The sequence below is a fragment of the Mesoplodon mirus genome, assembly GCF_964341445.2.
Source record: "Mesoplodon mirus genome assembly, chromosome: 17".
NCBI lineage: Eukaryota > Metazoa > Chordata > Mammalia > Artiodactyla > Ziphiidae > Mesoplodon > Mesoplodon mirus.
In genome coordinates this window covers 4,127,691-4,147,554 of record NC_138993.1, presented here as the reverse complement: position 1 = coordinate 4,147,554, position 19,864 = coordinate 4,127,691, and the positions used below count along the sequence as shown (strand labels likewise).

The following is a 19,864-nucleotide window of genomic DNA, read 5'->3' as shown; positions in this document are numbered from 1 at the left end:
TAGCCAAAACCTTGTCAAAGAAGAACAAGTTGGACGACTCACACTTCTTGATTTCAAAACTTACTGCATAGCTACAGTAAGTAAGACAGTGGTACTGGCATAAAGATAGAAATACATAGCTAAATGAATAAAATTGAGAAAGAAGCCTTCAAATTTATGATCAATTGATAGTTACAAGGGTGCCAATGCCATTAACTGGGAGGCAGGGGAGAACAGTCTTTTCAACAAATGCTTCTGAGACAACTGGATATCCATTTGCAAAAGAGTGAATTTGGGCTCCTACCTCGCATCAAACTCACAGATGAAGTCAAAATGGATCACAGAACTAAATGTAAGAGCAAATAAACCGCTTAGAAGAAAGTACTGCATTAACATTTTATGACCTGGGTTAGGCAAAGACTTCTTGGATACAACACCAAAAATAGAAGCAACACAATAATAAATAACTAAATTTTACTTCATCACAATAAAAAACTTTTGTGCATCAAAAGATACCATCAAGAAAGTGAAAATATTGAATACAACCCACAGAATGGAGCAAAACATTTGCAAGTTATGTATAACAAAGGATTTGTATCCAGAGTATATAGAGAACATTTATACCTCAACAAAAAAAGACTATGACCCAATTTTTTAAAATGTGCAAAGGATTTTAAGACATTTCTCCAAAAAGATATACAAATAACTAATAAACATGCTCAACATCATTAATATTTAAACAAAAGCAAATTAAAACCACAACGAGATACTACTTCACACCCATTAAGATGGCTAAAATCAAAATGACAGATATCAACAAGCATTGACAAGGAAGTGGGGAAATTGGAACCCTCATACACTGACGACAGGAATGTAACATGGTGCAGCTGCTTTGGGAAACAGTCTGGCACTTCCTTTAGTGGTTAAGTATAGAGCTACCATATATGATCCAGGAATCCCACTCCTAGGTATATGTCCAAGGGAAATGAAAATCCATGTCCACAGAAAAACTTGTAAACCAGTGTTCATAGCAGCATTATTCATAGTAGCCCGGGTGCTCATTAATCCATGAATGGGTAACTAAAATGTGCTACATCCATATAATGGAATAGTGTTTGTTAATAGAAAGAAATGAAGTACTGATTGTACTACAACACTGACACATCTTGAGAACATTATACTACGCATGGGAGTCCAGTCACAAGGAGCACATGTTGTGTGAGTCCATTTATATAAAATGTCCAGAACAGACAAGTATATAGGAATAGAAAGTAGATTAGTGGGGCCTAGGGCTGGGAGAATGAAGGGGTTGGGAGGGGACACCTACGGGGTCCAGGGTCTCTTTTTGAGGGTAGTGAAAGGGTTCTAAAATTGATTATGGTGATAGTTAACACAACTCTGTCAAAATACTAAAAGCCATTGAATTGTACATTTTAAATGTGTGGATTGTATGATATGTAAATTATATCTCAATAAAGCTGTTTTTGAAAGTTAATGAAATATAAATGGCAAAAAATATAAGAAAGGTACACAACATCTCAGTAATCAGGCAATGAGAAGACATCTAATGCCACTATACTGGCAAAGTTAATATACCTGATAATACCTGTGGAGTGACCAGGTGTCCCATCCACTGCATACAGTTTTATGTCAGTTTTGTAGAAGTTATAATAAGCATATATATTGTTTTGGGATACATACCTATTTGCCAAAATTATAAAATAAAGCATGAGAATGATTAACACACACATTTTTAAAAAAAGGTAATGAAGACAACTTTGTAATATACCCAGTAGTCCAGAGAAAAGAAGGCTCAATATACAGTAAGTAGAATATATTTGGGAATCATAGATTATCTTCAAAATATATAAAGGAATATAAACGGTTGTGGTGAGAATGGGTCCAAATCCAGAACCAGAACTACCACAATTTTATTGAATTTTATTATTTTGCAGAAGTTATCATTAAATGACAAGCATTCAGTCAGCTAATTCTTTATAAAAATATTGATTTTTAGGGCCTCCCTGGTGGCGCAGTGGTTGAGAGTCCGCCTGCCGATGCAGGGGATACGGGTTCGTGCCCCGGTCTGGGAGGATCCCATATGCCGCGGAGCGGCTGGGCCCGTGAGCCATGGCCGCTGGGCCTGCGCATCCGGAGCCTGTGCTCTGCAACGGGGGAGGCCACAACAGTGAGAGGCCCGCATACCGCAAAAAAAAAAAAAAAAAAAAAAAATATTGATTTTTATTCTTTTTTCCTTAAGATTCAAAAATTTTAGTCTTCTTTTAAAAATATTCATTTTTTATTTTTCCTTAAGATTAAAAAATTTCTTTAAAAAATATTTAAAATATTTCAGTCTTCCTTCAACACACACCCAGAAAACACCCTCAGATTCTCTATAAGGAATAAACAATTATTGATTATTTGTGCTTCCTGGGTGGGAAGGAGGACTAATTGATAAAATGCTCTTTGCAAATTTCCTTAAAAGTTTATAGGACTGAATTCTTTATCCACATCACCTGGTGTGCTGTTTTGGCACTAATAATACATGTTTAAATTTAATTTAAAGATGCTTTGTACATAATAGGCAAGCAAACAACATAAACACAAAATATCACTCATCACCATGAAGTTATATGACGTGAGGACCTGGGTTTCCAGGCTCCTACTTTGTAAATCCAGCCTGAATGCCAACCCTAACTGACCAGGTGTACATAATCTACGTGGTGGTCTCTCCTGTGTTTCAACTTGCATCACATGAAACCTATTACTGTAAGACCCTGAAAATAAGAGAGTTGCATAGGATCATCATCTCCATATCATTTTCTACTAGTGTTTCCAAACTTGTCTGTACACTAGAATCACCAAGAGATTTTTTTAAATTCCAAAGCCTGGGCCACACCCCAAACCAACTGAACCACAATCACTGTGGTTAAGTTACAGGCATCAGTAAGTAGTTTATGAAGTTCTTCTGAAGATTCCAGTGTGCAGACAAGTTTGGGAATTGGCTCTAGTACAAGTGCTAAAGAAAAGGAGAAACAGGCAAAGAATGATGATTTTCAGTATTTAAAAAATGTATGTATTTAAAAAAAGATTTTGGGCTTCCCTGGTGGCGCAGTGGTTGGGAGTCCGCCTGACAATGCAGGGGACGCGGGTTCGTGCCCCAGTCTGGGAAGATCCCACATGCCACGGAGCGGCTGGGCCCGTAAGCCATGGCCGCTGAGCCTGCGCATCTGGAGCCTGTGCTCCGCAATGGGAGAGGCCACAACAGTGAGAGGCCTGCGTACAGCAAAAAAAAAAAAACAAAAAACAAATAAAAAAAGATTTTAACATGCCTTATGTTCTATAGTATTAATTATATTTCTGGTGATTGACAGCTAGTGAAAATATTATATTCTAAAATTCCATTTAAAAATTATTTGGAATTTGGGATGCCTTTCTCCCTCTTAATTATAATTGTGTCACTGACCCACTCAGAGACCATTGCTTTTTAGCCTCTTCGGGCTCTCAGAGAATGAGGTGGTCAGGTGCAAACTGCAGCTGAGTATCTCCAGTAGCTGTGCTAGTAAAGGCTCTCAGGGCAGGAAGGTAGGAAGGTGGGATGGGGGATGGGGCATAGGGGAGAGTCAAGATCTGGGCAGGAGATTCCTCACAGAAAGGTCTTGGAAAGATTTTGGTGCCAAAGAAGCCAAATCATGGGGAGGCCATTTACAATTTGGATATATGTAAATCAGGGACTGTAAATTTAAATGTATAATATAATTAACTGTTTCTTATCAAATAATCTTAAATTAGAAGTTTAATATGAATAAGTTCAGCCCAAAAGTTTTATGGTATATCACTTATTGTTTATGACCTCACTAAGATATTATATACTATCTCTTTGTGATTTTATTTTGCATTTTTCTGATGACTAATGACACAGACTCTCTCTTTGTGTGGTTGTTTGCCGTATGTATACCTTCTTTGAGGAAGTTTATTTTCAAACACTTGGTATTTTTTAATTGAATTGTTCTTATGGAATTGCAAGAGTTCTTTCTGGATAAAAGTCCTTTGTCATGTGTGAATTGTAATTTTTTCCCCCTAATTTGTGGCTTCACTATAACTTTCTTAATATTATTTAAGTTGGAAGTTTTAAATTTTAAGTCCAACTTACCAAAAATTTTTATGATCTGTGGGGACTTCCCTGGAAGTCCAGTGGTTAAGACTGCGTGCTTGCCCTGCAGGGGCACAGGTTAAACCCCTGGTCAGGGAACTAAGATCCCGCATGCCACACAGTGCAGCCAACAAAAAAAATTGTTTTTATGATTGGTACTTTTCTTTTTCTCCTAAGAAATCTTTGCTTATCCAAGGTTACAAAGACTTAATGCTATTTTCTTTTAAAAGTTCTCTTTTTAAGTTTTATGTTTAGTTTTCTGATCTACTTTGAGTTCATTTTTGTTTATGGTGCGTTGTACAGGTTAACATTCATTTTTTGCATATGGATGTCCAGTTCCAATATTTTTTGTTGAAAAGATTATGCTTTTCCCATAGAATTACCTTGGCAACTTTGTAAAAAAAAAAAAATCCATTGAAGTTATATGTATGGGTTTATATCTGGAATCTCTATTCTGTCTCATTGATCTCATCTATAGACCATATTGTTTTGATTACTGTACTTCATTTTTCAATCTTTCACCATGTAGTATAACCTCTCTGAAAAAGTTTTGGCTGTTCTAGTTCCTTTGAATTTTAATATAAAATTTTAAATCAGCTGTTCAAATTCTAATATAAATGCTGGGATTTGGGTTGGGGTTGTATTTAATTGTAGATTAATTTGAAGAGCATTGGAGAATTGACATTTTAGCATTATCCAGTCTTCCAGTCCATGAATATAATATATTTCTCCAATTATTTAGGTTTCCTTAATTTCTCTCAAGAATGTTTTGTAGTTTCTGATATACAGTCTTTTTACATCTCTTGCCAAATTTATCTGTCAATATTGAAGTTTTGAATGGTATTTTAAAATTCAGTAATGGTATTTCTTTAAAAATTTTTAAAATTTATTTTTTGGCCACGCCGTGTGGCACGTGGGATCTTAGTTCCCCGACCAGGGATTGAACGCGCACCCCCTGCAGTGTAAGCACTCAGTCTTAACCACTGGACTGCCAGGGAAGTCCCAATGATGGTATTTTAAATTTTCCTTTTCCAATTTTTCATCGTTACCATTTAAAAATTTTTTTTATTTATTTGGCCTTGCCGCGTGACGTGCGTGCTCTTGAATCTAACCCACGCGCGCTGCAGTGGAAGCAGGGAGTCTTAACCACTGGACCGCCAGGGAAGTTACTGTTACTGTTTTGAAGTACAATTTTTATAATTACCTTATAACTTGTGACTTGCTAAATTCACTAATCATTCTCGTAGCTATTTTGTTCTTTATTAGGATTTTCTCTATATACAACCATGTTGTCTGTGGATACAGAGGTATGCTTCTTCCTCATTTATTTTTATTGCATTAATGCACAGGCTGGGCCATCCAGTACAGTTTTATTTATTTATTATTATTATTTATTTTATTTATTTATTTTTTGGCTGTGTTGGGTCTTGGTTGCTGTGTGCGGGCTTTCTCTAGTCGCAGCGAGCAGGGGCTACTCTTCATTGCGATGGCTTCTCTTGTTGCAGAGCACGGGCTCTAGGCGCGTGGGCTTCAGTAGTTGTGGTAGGCAGGCTCAGTCGTTGTGGCTTGCGGGCTCTAGAGCGCAGGCTCAGTAGTTGTGGTGCACGGGCTTTGTTGCTCCGCAGCATGTGGGATCTTCCCGGACCAGGGATTGAACCTGTGTCCTCTGCATTGGCAGGAGGATTCTTAACCACTGTGCCACCAGGGAAGCCCCTTGGAGTCATTCTTAATTCCTCCTTTCCATTACATTGGCTCTGCCATCTCATTATATTCAGTCTGGTCACTTCCCACTCACCCACACCACTGCTGGCACGTGGTCTGAACCACTGTCGTATGTCTACACTGCTTCAGAAACCTCTTAAGGAGTTTCCTGCTTCTATCCTTGCCCCTCAGACAGCAACCAAAGTGATGCATTAAAATTATGTCAGCACAAGCACATCAGTTTTCTGCCCCAAACCCTGCAATGGCCATCCATCACATTCAACGTAAAAGCCTGCCAGTGGCCCAGAAGACTGACTTGATCTGGATGCCGTACTTTCCTGGTGTCATCTCCTACTCTTCTCCCTCCTCCCTCATCTCACTCCAGCCTTTGTGCTCTCCTCACACTGTACCAGGAGTACTCTTGCCCCAGGGCCTTTGCACTGGCTGGCAGCTCTGCCTAGAAAGCGAATCCCTCATACATCTGTGGGCGCCCCCCTTCACTTCCTTCAAGCCTTTGCCCAAATGTCACCTTCTCAATGAAGCCTACTCTGACCACCCTCTTGCTACACAACCCTCACCCCTGATTCCAGTTTACTTTTTTATTTGTTCATAACACACTCTTGGGTGCTATATGATTAACTTTTTATTGCATTCTTATTTATTATCTGTCTTCATGGCTAGACTATAAACTCCATGAGAACAGAATTTTTTGTTTCACTGATTCATTCCAAGAATGCTATATCTAAAAACAGGAATATTTCCAGCATTATGGATTCTCTACCAAGTTTAATATTGTCTGTTGTCCCCTAACATGTTTTCAGCTTCATAAACTACCTTTCTGGGTTCTAGTTGTAAGGTTCAGTTTCAAGACTCAGACCTTTCTAGGGCCTCTCCTCTTGAATGGTGGTGGGAAAATGAAACGAGGGACCCTGGGCCACTGTTTCAGCTGCTCAGACAAGCCCCATATAAACAGGCATGAGCCACCCGGCCCCTCAGCCAGGCTGCATCCTCCAGGACACGTTTCTCATGTAGGGCCTGGCACCACATCAGAATCCCTGGGAGGACTTCAAAAAGCACACACCAATGTCCAGCCACCCACAGATCAATTGTGGCCCCAGAAAGAAGGATGTAGAAAAGGCTTCTTAAGTGGTTCTAATGCAGCCAGGTTTGCAAATTGCTCCATCACCAAGCCCTCTCCAGACTACCTGCCTCAGTCACTGGCCTGGCTGACGTGGCCACTGTATCCCAGTCCGGTGGGAGTTTTGATTTCTGTCACCAGAATGTTCACTTGTACGTATTAGTCCTCTAACAGAGCCCCCTGTGCTTTGCTCTTTTAGGTGGGCACGCATTTTCTCAAGTAGACCATGCTGTGATTTCTCAGGAAGAACAAGTCCGTTCTTACGACACTACCAAAAGCAAACCCCGGAGGGCTTTTACTTCTGCTTTTTCCACGTCCACCACTGAGTAAGATCTGGGTCCCTGTGTCCCGCATTTTATGTCCTTCCCTGAGATGGCTACAGTGAGCCAGTACTCCTCAACACCCCTTCCTGTGACTGGCCAGTTTGTTATTTATGTATCAATTGAGTCACTATCCTTGGGTTTAAATAATGGAGGAAACCTATTGGCTTTTTCTTAATTTATCTTCAGTGTTTTACCTAATTTATTTATTTTTCTGTGGCTGTGAGATAATTTGTCAGTTCAGTCTAAAGTATAAAATTAAAAGCATTATGTTTTACCAAAATTTAAACTTTGGTACAAGTTGTTTTGGGGAAAAAAGGTAAAGGATGTTACGTTGCATAATAAGCTTGTCTTGCTTAATTGGAAAGGGGTCAGACAAACTATCTTTTGAAAACTGACAGATTAAGGGTACAAGGCGCCATATAAAACATTTTTCTAAGTAGAGTGTCCTGTCTTGTCATGTTTGAGTTATATTTGATGTGTATGGAATGTGCACTGTAGTCTTGATTTCAGTGAACTCACATAATGAGTGTAGCATAGACTAATCTTGGGCCTCAAAATCAGGTGTGCAAGAATTACCATATCTCATTAATCTCGCTCTGATTCCCCCCTACATTAGGGCTAGTAGAAAATTCAACCCCAATCACTCTTGTGGCTCTGCCTTAGGTGTGTACAGACTTCCCAGGGTTTCAGACACTGCAAAGCACTGGCACCTCCATCCTTCTGTCATCTGCCCACACAGGTCACCAGTAAGACACACGGTTTCTTTTGGCCACTTGATGAGGGTTCTGTGCCAGGTATGGGGCACTGGAACCTTCGGGGAGGTTGAGATGCCCACGCCTGCGGTCTAACATTCCTGTCCCGGAGAACATCGTCTCCCCAGCGCACTTTGAGGGAACAAAGAGATGTCTTTCAAATCCCTCCTCTAGTCCAGGGTAGAGCCCCCTTTCTCAAATCCTATTCTACTTAGTGAGTTTTTAGAGGTCAAGACCAAGAATTCTTGTAAACTACCTCTGTTTTCTGTGCTGCCAAGCGACCCTTCTGAGCAAATGAACTAAAAAGCCTGATACCTGTTTGAATGGAAATAAGGCAACAAGGAAACACTGGGAGAAAAAGCCCAATAAACATCTCAAAAAGTTATTCACAAATAGATAAACAAAATGTGGTATAGCCATACAGTGGAATGTTATTCAGCCGTAATAAGAATGAACTACACACAACATGGGTGAACCTGAAAAACATTATGCTAAGTAAAAAAAGCCAGTCATAAGGGGCCACATACAACATGATTCCATTCACAGGAAATTTATAAGCAAATCTATAGATGTAAAGTAGATTAGTGGTTGCCAAGGGCTGGGGGCGTGGGGTTGAATGGAGTGTGGAGTGATTGCTAATGAGCTCAGCGCTTCTCTTGAAGGCGACGCAAATGTTCTTCCTTTGGACGGTGGTGGTAGTTGCACAATTCTGTAACATTCTAAAAAGCACTGAATTATGCACTTAAGGGTGGATTTTATGGTATAAGAATTATATCTCAATAAAGCTGTTAAGTTTTTAATCACCTATTTAAAAAGTAATAAATAAATTCAGAAATTGTGAAGCTACAAGGTCCGTATAAAAATCAATTGCAGGGCTTCCCTGGTGGTGCAGTGGTTGAGAGTCCGCCTGCCGATGCAGGGGACACGGGTTCGTGCCCCGGTCTGGGAAGATCCCACGTGCCGCGGAGCGGCTGGGCCCGTGAGCCATGGCCGCTGAGCCTGCGCGTCCGGAGCCTGTGCTCCACCACGGGAGAGGCCACAAAAGTGAGAGGCCCGCGTACTGCAAAAAAAAAAAAAAAAATCAATTGCATTTTCATATGTTACCAACAAACAACTGGAAAATGAAATTACTTTTAAGATAACACTTGTAATAGTCTCAGAAGACAGGAAATAAGTGTAAGTCTAAAAAACGTGCAAGATCTATATACTAAAACTACAAAACACGGATGGACAAAAACTAGGCGGACTTAATAAATGAAGAGATATACTATGGTTTGGGATCAGAAAGCTCATTATTGTTAAGATGTCAGTTCTCCCCAAACTGATCAACAGGATCAACAAAGTCATAATAAAATCATAAATAAAAATACTATTTACAGTAGGGATTTACATTTAGGAATAAATTTAACAAAATAATACTGAGCACTGAACACCGTAAAACATTGCTGGGAGAAATGAGAGGTGATCTAAATAAATGGAGAGATAGGGACAATCACATCCTATAGATGAATAAGTGGAAAGAGTCCAATCCTTGGTGGAAACATACCAGCTCTGGTCAGACTACCATAAGCCACTAATCTGAGAGGAGCCGGCCTGGAGGCAAAGCCAGCCCTCAGAGGATGGTGGATAAAGAGATGGAAGAAACCTGGGTCCTTTCAGTGATCTAGTTGAGCAGGTACCAGGGGATGGGGGTGGGAGGGTGGAAGGCGATTGAGTTAGTGTGAAGGAACTGTGGATAAATAGGGTGTCCTCGCTGACGTGGGTTACATGAGTGACTTTCAGGAATGCCAGACTCATCCTATGATTCATCAACGCTTTTATGTGTTTGCAGTAAATATTTGTTATGCAGACGGTGCATACTGCACATTTCGCCAGGGGTAACAGCAGAAAACAAAAACAAGTTGCCTGACATCATGCAGGTTACAATCTGGTTAGGGAAAAATTATTACATACATACTTTACTTTAACAGAGTCTTGCCTATTCCCTGAAAAATATCTTTTCCCCAGCCAGTAAGGCTCACTGAGGAAAAGATTTCCTGACCAAAAACTAATCCAACTATGGACTATCCTACGTAAATTATCTGGGGAAATTTCTTCTTCCACAGCTCCCCGTTGAAGCCTTATTTCTCCTCAGGAAGCCTATTTTGGAGGCCTGCTGGTGGAAACGAACTCATTAAAGACCTGTGTGCAGTCTATTGCCAGCCTGTGTTTCCCAAGGCTGGTTGCTTAGATTTCCTGTTCGTTGTCGCTGTTTGGTTGGTTTCTCAAGAAGTAGGACACTGGGTGGAACGGGTGGTCTGTCCATTTCCTGTCAATGCACGCCAGCCACAGGCCGCCTTTGGGCGCTTGGTCCACTACGGATCCCCAACCTAGTAGAATGAAATGCAACATTCACCAGGAAATGAATGATCTCACGGCAACTACAAGATCAGGTCTTCCCTGAATTCGAGTTTTTAACCCCTGAAGTTGGCATTTTTGTCCAGTTATCTTAAAGTTTTTACATTTATGAACCGTGCCCAGAAAGACCAACCACATTCCATACTTTGAAAACTAAAACAGAAATTGATTAAGACACCCTTGGACAAGTCACCTCTCAAGAATCTTGTTTGTGCAAAACAAGGAGGCCATCCCTTGGAGTCCCTGGGAGCTTTAACATCTGGGGGTCCTCCTCTCTGTACAGGGGGCTGGGGGACCTGGAAAGACCCAGGACGCTCCGGAAATCCAGGCCCAATAGGGCGCAGCGCGGGGCGGGGCCGAGCGAAGAGGAGGGGCGCGGCCCGGGGGAGGTGGTCGTCCGCGCCGGGTGCAGGCCCGGAGGTGAACGCCGCGCTGGCGCGTCCTCCCCGCTCGCTCCGGTAGCAGGGCACCCGGAGGGCAGGAAGCGGGCCTCCCAAAGCGCCCCCAAGGCTCACGGCAGGTGGCGCCCCCGCCAGCCACACCCCGCCCCAGCTCTTGCTAAGCCGGCCAAGTTCGCGGCACCTTCTTCTCGTTTTACCAACCCGGGGCCTCCTCCAGCCCCGCCAGGTGAGTGGGGTTGCGCTGGGCCGGCGGGGAGGGGCGGGGCCGGACTCGGTGGGGCGGGGCTTGAGCAGACGGGGGCGGGGGCGAGCAACCTCGCTGCCCGCGGTGGGCGGAGGAGGAGGTGGGCGCCTGTGTGTGCACAGGTGTGTGCGCCGCCTGCACGTGCACGTGAGTCCGCTAGAGGGGAAAAGCGCCCCGACACCCCGCCGGGCGCCGTTTGTCCCCCCGACCTCGGGGGTAGGTCAGCCGGGGCAGGCGTTGGTCGCCGAGCTCGGAGGCGAGGAAGCGGCTCCGGGCACGTTCACCAGCCACCCGGCCTCGGCATCCTCCTTCTCTTCCGAGACCCACGCCCGCGGCGGTTCTGCGCGGGGGCGGACAGCGCGGCGTCTGTGGGACTCGTTAGAGACGCGGGTTCGCTGCCCATCCCCGGGCCGCGGAGTCGGAAGCTCGGCGCTTCCCGCGCGCGTCCATGTTCGCGGACCAGCCCCGCGGGGGTTTCCACGCGCACGGGCGCCCCGCCCTCGGAGAGACTCAGCCCGGGCGGGTTTGCACCGTCCATGCGGGGAGGGCGCGGGGCTTCGGACACACCCGCAAGCCGGTCATTAATTTACCGGCTCCTTAGGCGCCCAGGTCTGGCTGAGCTGCGTGAGGACAGCCACGTCCGACACGTGGTTGATGCCCAACTCGGAAAGAGCAGTTTTACATGCTTAGGGATTCCCTGTCCGGGGTGGCCCTGCAGTCTGTCCAGGGCTCAGCCCCTGCTGTTGGAAGCCGCTGGGTGGCATTCACAGCGAGGAGCCCTGAACCCCTGGGCTTCATTGGGCGCGGAGTAAGCCTTCAGGGAAACAAGCTTTTGGGTTTGGCCAGTGGGGAGCATGCTGCCTTCCACTGACGGTACAACTAAAATTGTCCCCGGTTCCTAAAAGTGAGTGTGACCCTCGGTTCATTTAGTGTGCACAGCTGAAGGCTCTTCTGCTGGGCATCGTTCACGTTCTTTGAATTCTTGGAAAAAGTAAGGCGTGGCTGCGGTTTTCACCTGCCCCCTATCAAGCGGGCAGAAGCTTTGGTGTTGTGAAAGTGTTCTCCCTGGGCCAGGAAAACATCAAAGTTGTGGACTTAAAACTTCTCGCTTCAATGTAAGCAAATCCTCCTGATTCTTTGGGTTCACTTAAGTCAACCGGAGGGGGGGGTATTATTCAATAAAGGGACACTATTAGTTTTCTTTCTTTCTTTCTTCCTTTTTTTTTTTTTGACACTTAGTTTTCTTCTGCCTTTCAGTAGGTTCTCTTTGAAAACAGTTGAGTTATCTCATCGTTTTGTTAGCTGTTAAGCCTTAGGAAGGTTTCGAGCAGACACACAGATTGTTCTCTGAAAAGCAGTGCCTTGTGACCTTATTTGGGCATAGGGAAGCTGGAAAGGTGGAGTAGGTGGAGACTGACAGGCACTCTGGTAGGAATATGCTAGAGGGCTGGGTAGGTAAATCCCAGCAAAATCTACGCCAGCGTAGGAAGAGTCAGCTGCTCAAAATGGTCCAGACTGCCGCAGATGGCGTTATTTCGTGATGTAGCGGAGTGATCACTATTTGTATGTGTGAGACCTCTTTAATGCCGCGTCATTTGCCTTGATCAGTCAAAATTGTGCAAAAACGAACCTTTCCCGGGATCTCGCGTGCACCTGGCGTGGTGCTGGGGGTCTCAGGCCTCAGGCTTGAGAAGATGGAGATTTGGCTTTGGACGCGGCAAGTAGGGAAATCGATTGTTTGAGCCCTGTGTTCTGTTTCCTCCTCCCACCAAAAATCACATGCACGAAAAATACTTTCCCAAAGTCTGCTGTCTGGCCTTTAATTTTGTTCATGTTCTGTAGATATTTAAACTTCTTAAACATCAAATTTCTGAAGCTTCTAGTACAAGTGGTAACAACAAATATATATAGACCATTCTCTTCACTCTTCTGATCACATTATTTTGATTGTTTCTCTGAAATGGGATTTCTTTCCTTAATGGCTTCCTTCTGTTGCTTTGTTTTGAGAGCTGCTTATTTGACTGTCTTAGATCTATACTAGGTTAGAGCAACATTCAAAATTACCAATTCTACACAGCCATCAGCAAACACCCGACCTCCTGTCGTACTTAAATAGATACTTGAATTCTTATAATAATTAAAAAACTATCTCATAAGTAAGGATGGGGAGTTAAAAATTCATTTGCTGTTCTAGGAATTGTTCTGAATTAGGGAAAAAGCCACAGGAATCTTTTCCCCTGAAATAATGATTCAGAAATTTTAGAATACTGCAAGGCAGACCGAAAGACACCAGGGGGCAGGAGAGACTTTCTTCCTTTGGTCAGCTCTTTCCCTAGTTTATGAAGAAAGAACACACCTCCAGTGTTACATCTGTAACTTTTCCACCTATGAGATCTGCGTTTGTTTTCTTCACAGTTTACCTATTTTCCTATTATGAATTGGCTTTTCCCCCTGCACTCGGTAAAAATCTAACTGGCTGTGTATTAACTGCAAATCAAACATCTGGGCCAACAGATGAATATTTGTTTCACATAATTAGCTCCCAAAGCAGCAGCTGAGGCCTGGAAGTGCGTTCTCTTCTGGTCAGGCAGCATCCTTCTCCTTCAGAATGTTAGGATGTATTCAAAGGGGGCTTTAGGGAAAAAATATGCATAGAGTAGGAAGTATTTCCTAGAAGATAGGAACTGGGGAAAAAACCCCACCGGTAGCCAAAACTAAATGTAAATAAATGGTAGGCATTATATTGTGTTCAATAAATATTCCTTACCTGGATGAATTTATAAAATGTGCTTTGGGAGCAGTACTGTTCAACGTTTTTAACCCCATATACCCAATGATTAAAAGTAATTTTCCTGTCCGTTCTTGAATGATATTGGGAAATTTCAGAAAAAATGGTTTGTTTCATCTTCCACGTAGGCAGTGGTCTTAAAACAGTGAATTTTATGCCCGCCCCTTTCAGAGATTCTGAAGTGTCTGCCTGCTTTGGTTGGGGAAATAATCATCTTCATGGTGGGGGCACCTAGGATGTATCCTGTAACTAATGGGAGACAAATGTTAGTTTGCTTCTCTTGTCGTCCCTGATCAAGCTCCCTGCCCTCTTTAGCTCACCTGTCCAGGCCCTCTTCAGACTCCCGGTTCATCCGCTGACATAACCTTAGCACCTCTGCTAGAGATGGTTGAACACCCCCCCACCACCTGCCTGCCCGACCTCTCCTCCCTGCCCTGGGCTCTAGCACCTCTGCACGTGCTCCTCCGGTCAGGACTCCCCACCGCCCATTTTCAGACCCATGTGTCTTTGCAGGGGCTCCCCTCCTGCCTGAGGTGCCCTGTCCCCCTCCTACACCCAGCTTAGAGGTCTTCCTCCAGTCTCCTCTGAGCTCTGCTTCGACCCGTTTTTTTTTGTTTTTTTTTTTTTGCTGTACGCGGGCCTCTCACCGCTGTGGCCTCTCCCGCTGCGGAGCACAGGCTCCGGACGCGCAGGCCCAGCGTCCATGGCTCACGGGCCCAGCCGCTCCACGGCACGCGGGATCCTCCCAGACCGGGGCACGAACCCATGTCCCCTGCATCGGCAGGCAGACTCTCAACCACTGCGCCACCAGGGAAGCCCCGACCCGTTGTTTTTAACGTCACACGGTCTTGTCTCCATCCTGTAGACGAAGTGTCTTTTTACTCACATTCCCAGCGCCTCACCCATGTCTTCCCTATAGTAGATGCTCAGTAAATGCTTGCTGGGTAGATAGAGTTCTGGCCAGGTCCACGGCTGAACTTTCTTGCAGGTTTAGTTGAGGTTCTCTGGCAATGAATGATCCACACGTTTTAACTGGACCTTTAAAACTCATTCTTGTGGAAAGCAGAAGAAAAAAAAAATCCAGATCTGAGTAATCACTTGAACCCATCACGTTTATTGTATCAGGCACTTTTGATTGCCGTCCCGTATTTCGGGCAGAGTTCCTGAATGCAAGTAGACAGCTGGCCCTGGCCGAGCATTCAGCAAGGAGCCCACCCTCCCTCGAATCTGTACCAGCTGCTTCTCATCTTCTAATTCCACAATCTCTTAAATCCCCACCAGTTGAATTTCTTGATACTGATTTCAGAAGTAGCTTTATAACAATTAACTAAAAGTTAGGCTATTCCAACAGAAAACTCTAACGTAGGAAATAAAATTATGTCATGTTTCTTCTACTGGGTGTGCCATTCCTTAACTTGGAGGGAGAAAAGGGTTTGTTGTCTGTTTTTAACCTTCTCCGGTACATAATATACAATCCCCTCTCCCTCTCACATACTCTTCTGCAGTTTTAAAATAGCAACTACAGCTGCCAGTGGAGACTCTTCCGGGATTTTAAGGCCACTAATCAATTTCACAGCTGGAGGCAAAGCACTTAGCTGGGGAATAGTTTCCCCTGACATACCAGGTGCTTTGAGCTTGTCAGGGAGGCCAGAGGGTTAGGGTTAAGGGGTAGGGGGAGCTGGGGCCACGTGATGAGGCCAGCAGCGCCGACTCCTGCCCCCGCTGCCCTGCACTGTGCAGGAACCGGGCCCGGGGGACCCCAGCTCCTCCGGGAGCAGAGAGCTGAGAGCAGGGGGACCCCAGCTCCTCCAGGAGCCTCCGGGAGCGGAGAGCTGGGAAGGTCAGAGCTGCCGGTTTCCTCTCTTACTGAGCACAAGCCGCAGACTTAGTGTATGAAGGTGTGAAGTCCTCCTTGAAGGACACCTCCTCTTACCCGCTGTTCCTCACCCTCCACAGGCGTCGGAGCTGTGGAAGGGCTCCCTGGAACACGGATTGCTGGGCCTCATTCCAGAGTGCTGACTCCATTGGTCTGGAGTCAGGCCCTAGAATCTGCATTTCTAACCCATTCCCAGGCGACGTCAGTGGCTCTGCTGGTCCTGAAACAAACCATCGTTAGAACTTCTTCTCTAGCCAGTCAGTTTGCTTTCTTTCACTCAAATATTTACTCACAAGAGAGTTTGTATCCCCCAAACAAACGCGTAGATACAGAGAACAGAGTGGTGGTTTTACCAGAGGTGGGTTGAGGGGAGGGTGACATTGGTAAAGGGGGTCCACTGTATGGTGACCGACGGGAACTAAACTTTTGGCGGTGAGCATATTGTAGGGTAGACAGAAGTGGAAATAAAATGTACACCTGGAACATACAAATCAATGCCATTTCGATAATGTAACAGACTTTGTTTCCTTGTGTCCCTTACAAACACTCTGCTTCACTCACCAACACGTCCGTCCAGTGTTAGACTGAGATCCATATGGTCAGATAATTGCTCTTACCTAATTTTAGACTAAGTGTGTCCCGAGAATAACAGAAGGACTGTGTTAGAAAATCATCATTGTAACATTTCCTTTCTTTAAACATGTTTTTAAAGGTATCTTTGGTATGTAAGTTTCATGAACTCAAGGCACTTTAATTGCGCATCTGAGCGAGTGTGTGGTGGGATAGAACACTTTCTTCTATCCAGACTCCCTTTTCCCAGAAGCTCAAGTTAGTTTTAATAGCAAATGGAGGGGGGTCTCTTTTTCTTTCTTTCTTTTTTTTTTTTTTTTTTTTGCGGTACGCGGGCCTCTCACTGCTGTGGCCTCTCTCATTGCGGAGCACAGGCTCCGGACGCGCAGGCTCAGCGGCCATGGCTCACGGGCCCAGCCACTCCGCAGCATGTGGGATCCTCCCGGACCGGGGCACGAACCCATGTCCCCTGCATCGGCAGGCGGATTCTCAACCACTGCGCCACCAGGGAAGCCCCGGAGGGGCTCTCTTAATTTCCTACCGGGAATAAGCTGTCCGTCAGGTCATAGGGTGACTTATTGTAAAGTGAACTTCTCCATGCTCGCTGAGCTCATCCCAGAGGCTGTCAGAGAGAGAATGTAGCTCAGTCTTTAGAACTTAAGTTCTGGAATCAGATTGACCTGACTTGGACCTGAGAAAGCTTCCAAACCCTCGTGGCCTCAGGTGTGTGTATGTGTGTGTGTGCGCGCACAGGCGTGCGCATGTAATTCTAAATTGGAGACAGTAATTCTTACCCTATAGAGATGCACCACACACGTGCTTGGGCTGACTCCTAAATGGTCACATGGCAAAGTCACTGAGGCCAAAGCCAAATATCACCATCACAAAATGGATTTCTGGGATAAAAGAATAACCCTGATATTGCTGTTAGAAAGTAATCATTAACTATCAGGTGTCTGTTGCCACGATAATGCTATGTAACCAGTAACTACAAAACTTGGGCAGCATACGATAATTAGCATTTATGGTTCACTGTTCTCTTGGTCCTCTGGGCAGTGGCGCTGATCTGGGCCTGCCCCGGGACGTCTCAGCTGGGCTCATGTCTGCTCTCTCACAGGGCTTCTGTGACCTGGGGGCTGGCGGTCCAGGATGGTGTCAGCTCCAGCATCACGACTCTGCTCTGTGTGGTCACTCATCCTCCAGCAGACAGTTGAGCTTGTTCTCAGGGTGTGGCGGGGTTAAAGAGTGAGAACTGAAGCATGGCAGCCAGCAAGGCCTCTAGAGATTATTAGGCTCAGAACTGGCACATCGGTCACTTCTTTTGCATTCTGTCAGCTAATGTAAATCACAGAACTGTCCAGGAAAATAGACTCCACCTCTCTAAGGGAAGGGCCTCAAAGTTGCATCACAAAGGCTATGAACATAGGGAGGGGTAGAGAATTCGAGTTGTTTTTTCTGTTATTAAAGTTTTATCAGTTAAATGTTATAAATTTGACATTATGGTGAAGAAACAATTTCTCCACCGTCAGCTGCTAGATTTCCCTTCTGGTAGCTACCTACCTATTTCCAGCACTAGATAGAACCCACTTTCACCTGTGATTGGTAGAGAAGCAAGGTATTTAACTCATTTTAAAATAAATATTCTACTTTAGTCTTCGTTATGTCTGGATCAGAGATAATTTATCACATGGGCATTGTCGTAGAATAATTTGGGAGTTTTTCCTTGTGAAATTTTAAGTGGCAGTGTTACCATGCTGATTTTAAAGCACCCATACAAAATTGAAAGAATTTCCAAATAGTACTTTTTCTTAAAAGGATTATGACTTACGTAGAATTTAAAAAAAAACAATAAATACAGTTCTTTTTTTTTTTTTTGGCTGCGTTGGGTCTTCATTGCTGCGCGTGGGCTTTCTGTAGTTGCGGCAAGTGGGAGTGGCTCTTTGTTGCGGTGCATGCGTTTATTGCGGTGGCTTCTCTTGTGGAGCATGGGCTCTAGAGCGCGGGCTTCAGTAGTTGCAGCATGTGGGCTCAGTAGTTGTGGCTCACAGGCTCAGTAGTTTTGGCTCACGGGCTCTAGAGCGCAGGCTCAGTAGTTGCGGCACACGGGCATAGTTGCTCCACAGCATGTGGGATTTTCCTGGACCAGGGCTCAAACCCGTGTCCCTTGCATTGGCAGGCGGATTCTTAACCACTGTGCCACCAGGGAAGCCCAGTAAATATAGTTCTTAAATACCACTTTATTTAATGTTAGGAATGGTAGTTTACCAAAACACTTGTACAAGGTCTAGAATTATGATACAATCTATTAATCTTTATTATTCTACATATTATCATTTAAATTTGCATTTCATTTGCTGACTCAAAAAAGGATATGTATCCTGAAGCCAACATGATTTCTTCTACATAATCTTCACAGTTTTCACACTCATTGTAGTCTTCTAATAACAAATATAGATTTATAATTCAACTGACTGGTAGAATTCCAACCTCTAAACACACAAAAGAGGCTTTCACCCCCAAGTTTCATTGTAGAATGCTTATCTATATTTGAAAGTAAATACTGTCTTTCAATCTTAACAACAAATCTAAATATCACACCTTGTTTGTATTTCTGATGTCATTAACATGATTAGATATGGTGGTAACCTATGCAAGCAGATGACCCTGGATCATACACAAGTTCAGGGAAATACCGTTGAAACAGCTTCTAATATTTTCAGTAGATTCCAGCTGAACAGCAAAGCCGAAGCTGAGCTCCGGGTGTGACTTTACTGCCAAATGGGGTTTAGAAGATTAAGTGAGGCAATGTGTGTAGACAAGGTATGACACACAGTAGGTGTTCAGCTGATGCCAGGTACTATTTCCTACTATTTTAGCCTTTGGTCAGGATTAGTCATATTATGGCATTGTATTTCGACGCCTAGTGAAACTTACCACCAAAGCTTCTGGAGTCAAAGCAGGCACGAAGTTAAGATGGGGAATGTCTGTGCAAAAAACGATGCCTTCCCTTGGAGTTTTAAATTTAATATTGTGTAGAAGGCTGTCTCCACGCCTTGTTGCCTCTGTGAACCCAAATCTCCATGTTTCACTCTGCTCTGACTATCACAGCATCATGACAATTATTTCACCTCTTTTAAGGGTGTGCTGCAAATATGATTAAACCCAGAACAGGCTCCCGACATGTATGGAATCTATAGATGGAATTTGTATAATTGTTTATGATGATGTTTCAAAACCAAGTGGGTAACTATTGGTTTTGGATGTGAAGTACATACTTATTATAGCCCATTCGAAGTCTACACCAGTAGGATTCTAAGTGCATCGTGTGTTTCTGCAAAGAGGTTGGATTTTAGGAGCAAATTTAAAATGTGACTAAATAGAGAGATCTGTTGATTTATGATTTTGGCTACTGAAAAGCTATTAGTGGGACTTCCTGGTGGCTCAGTGGTTAAGAATCCGCCTGCCAATGCAGGGGACACAGGTTCGAGCCCTGGTCTGGGAAGATCCCACATGCTGCAGAGCAACTAAGCCCGTGCGCCACG

At 44.2% G+C, this 19,864-nt stretch overlaps 1 protein-coding gene across 4 annotated transcripts in view; it reads left to right on the top strand.

Moving 5' to 3' along the window:
* Nucleotides 1–7,568, top strand: part of LOC309792369 (phospholipid-transporting ATPase IB-like) — a 75,512-nt gene extending 67,944 nt beyond the window's left edge. For all 4 annotated transcript variants that reach the window (XR_014291684.1, XR_014291685.1, XR_014291686.1 and 1 more), the window contains one exon: nucleotides 7,171–7,568. Coding sequence is in view for 1 of the 4 variants with exons in the window: in XM_082601952.1 (XP_082458078.1) it covers nucleotides 7,171–7,194 (24 nt within the window). In the remaining 3 variants the exon portion in view is untranslated. The remainder of the gene's footprint in view (nucleotides 1–7,170) is intronic.
* Nucleotides 7,569–19,864: the final 12,296 nt, after the last annotated feature.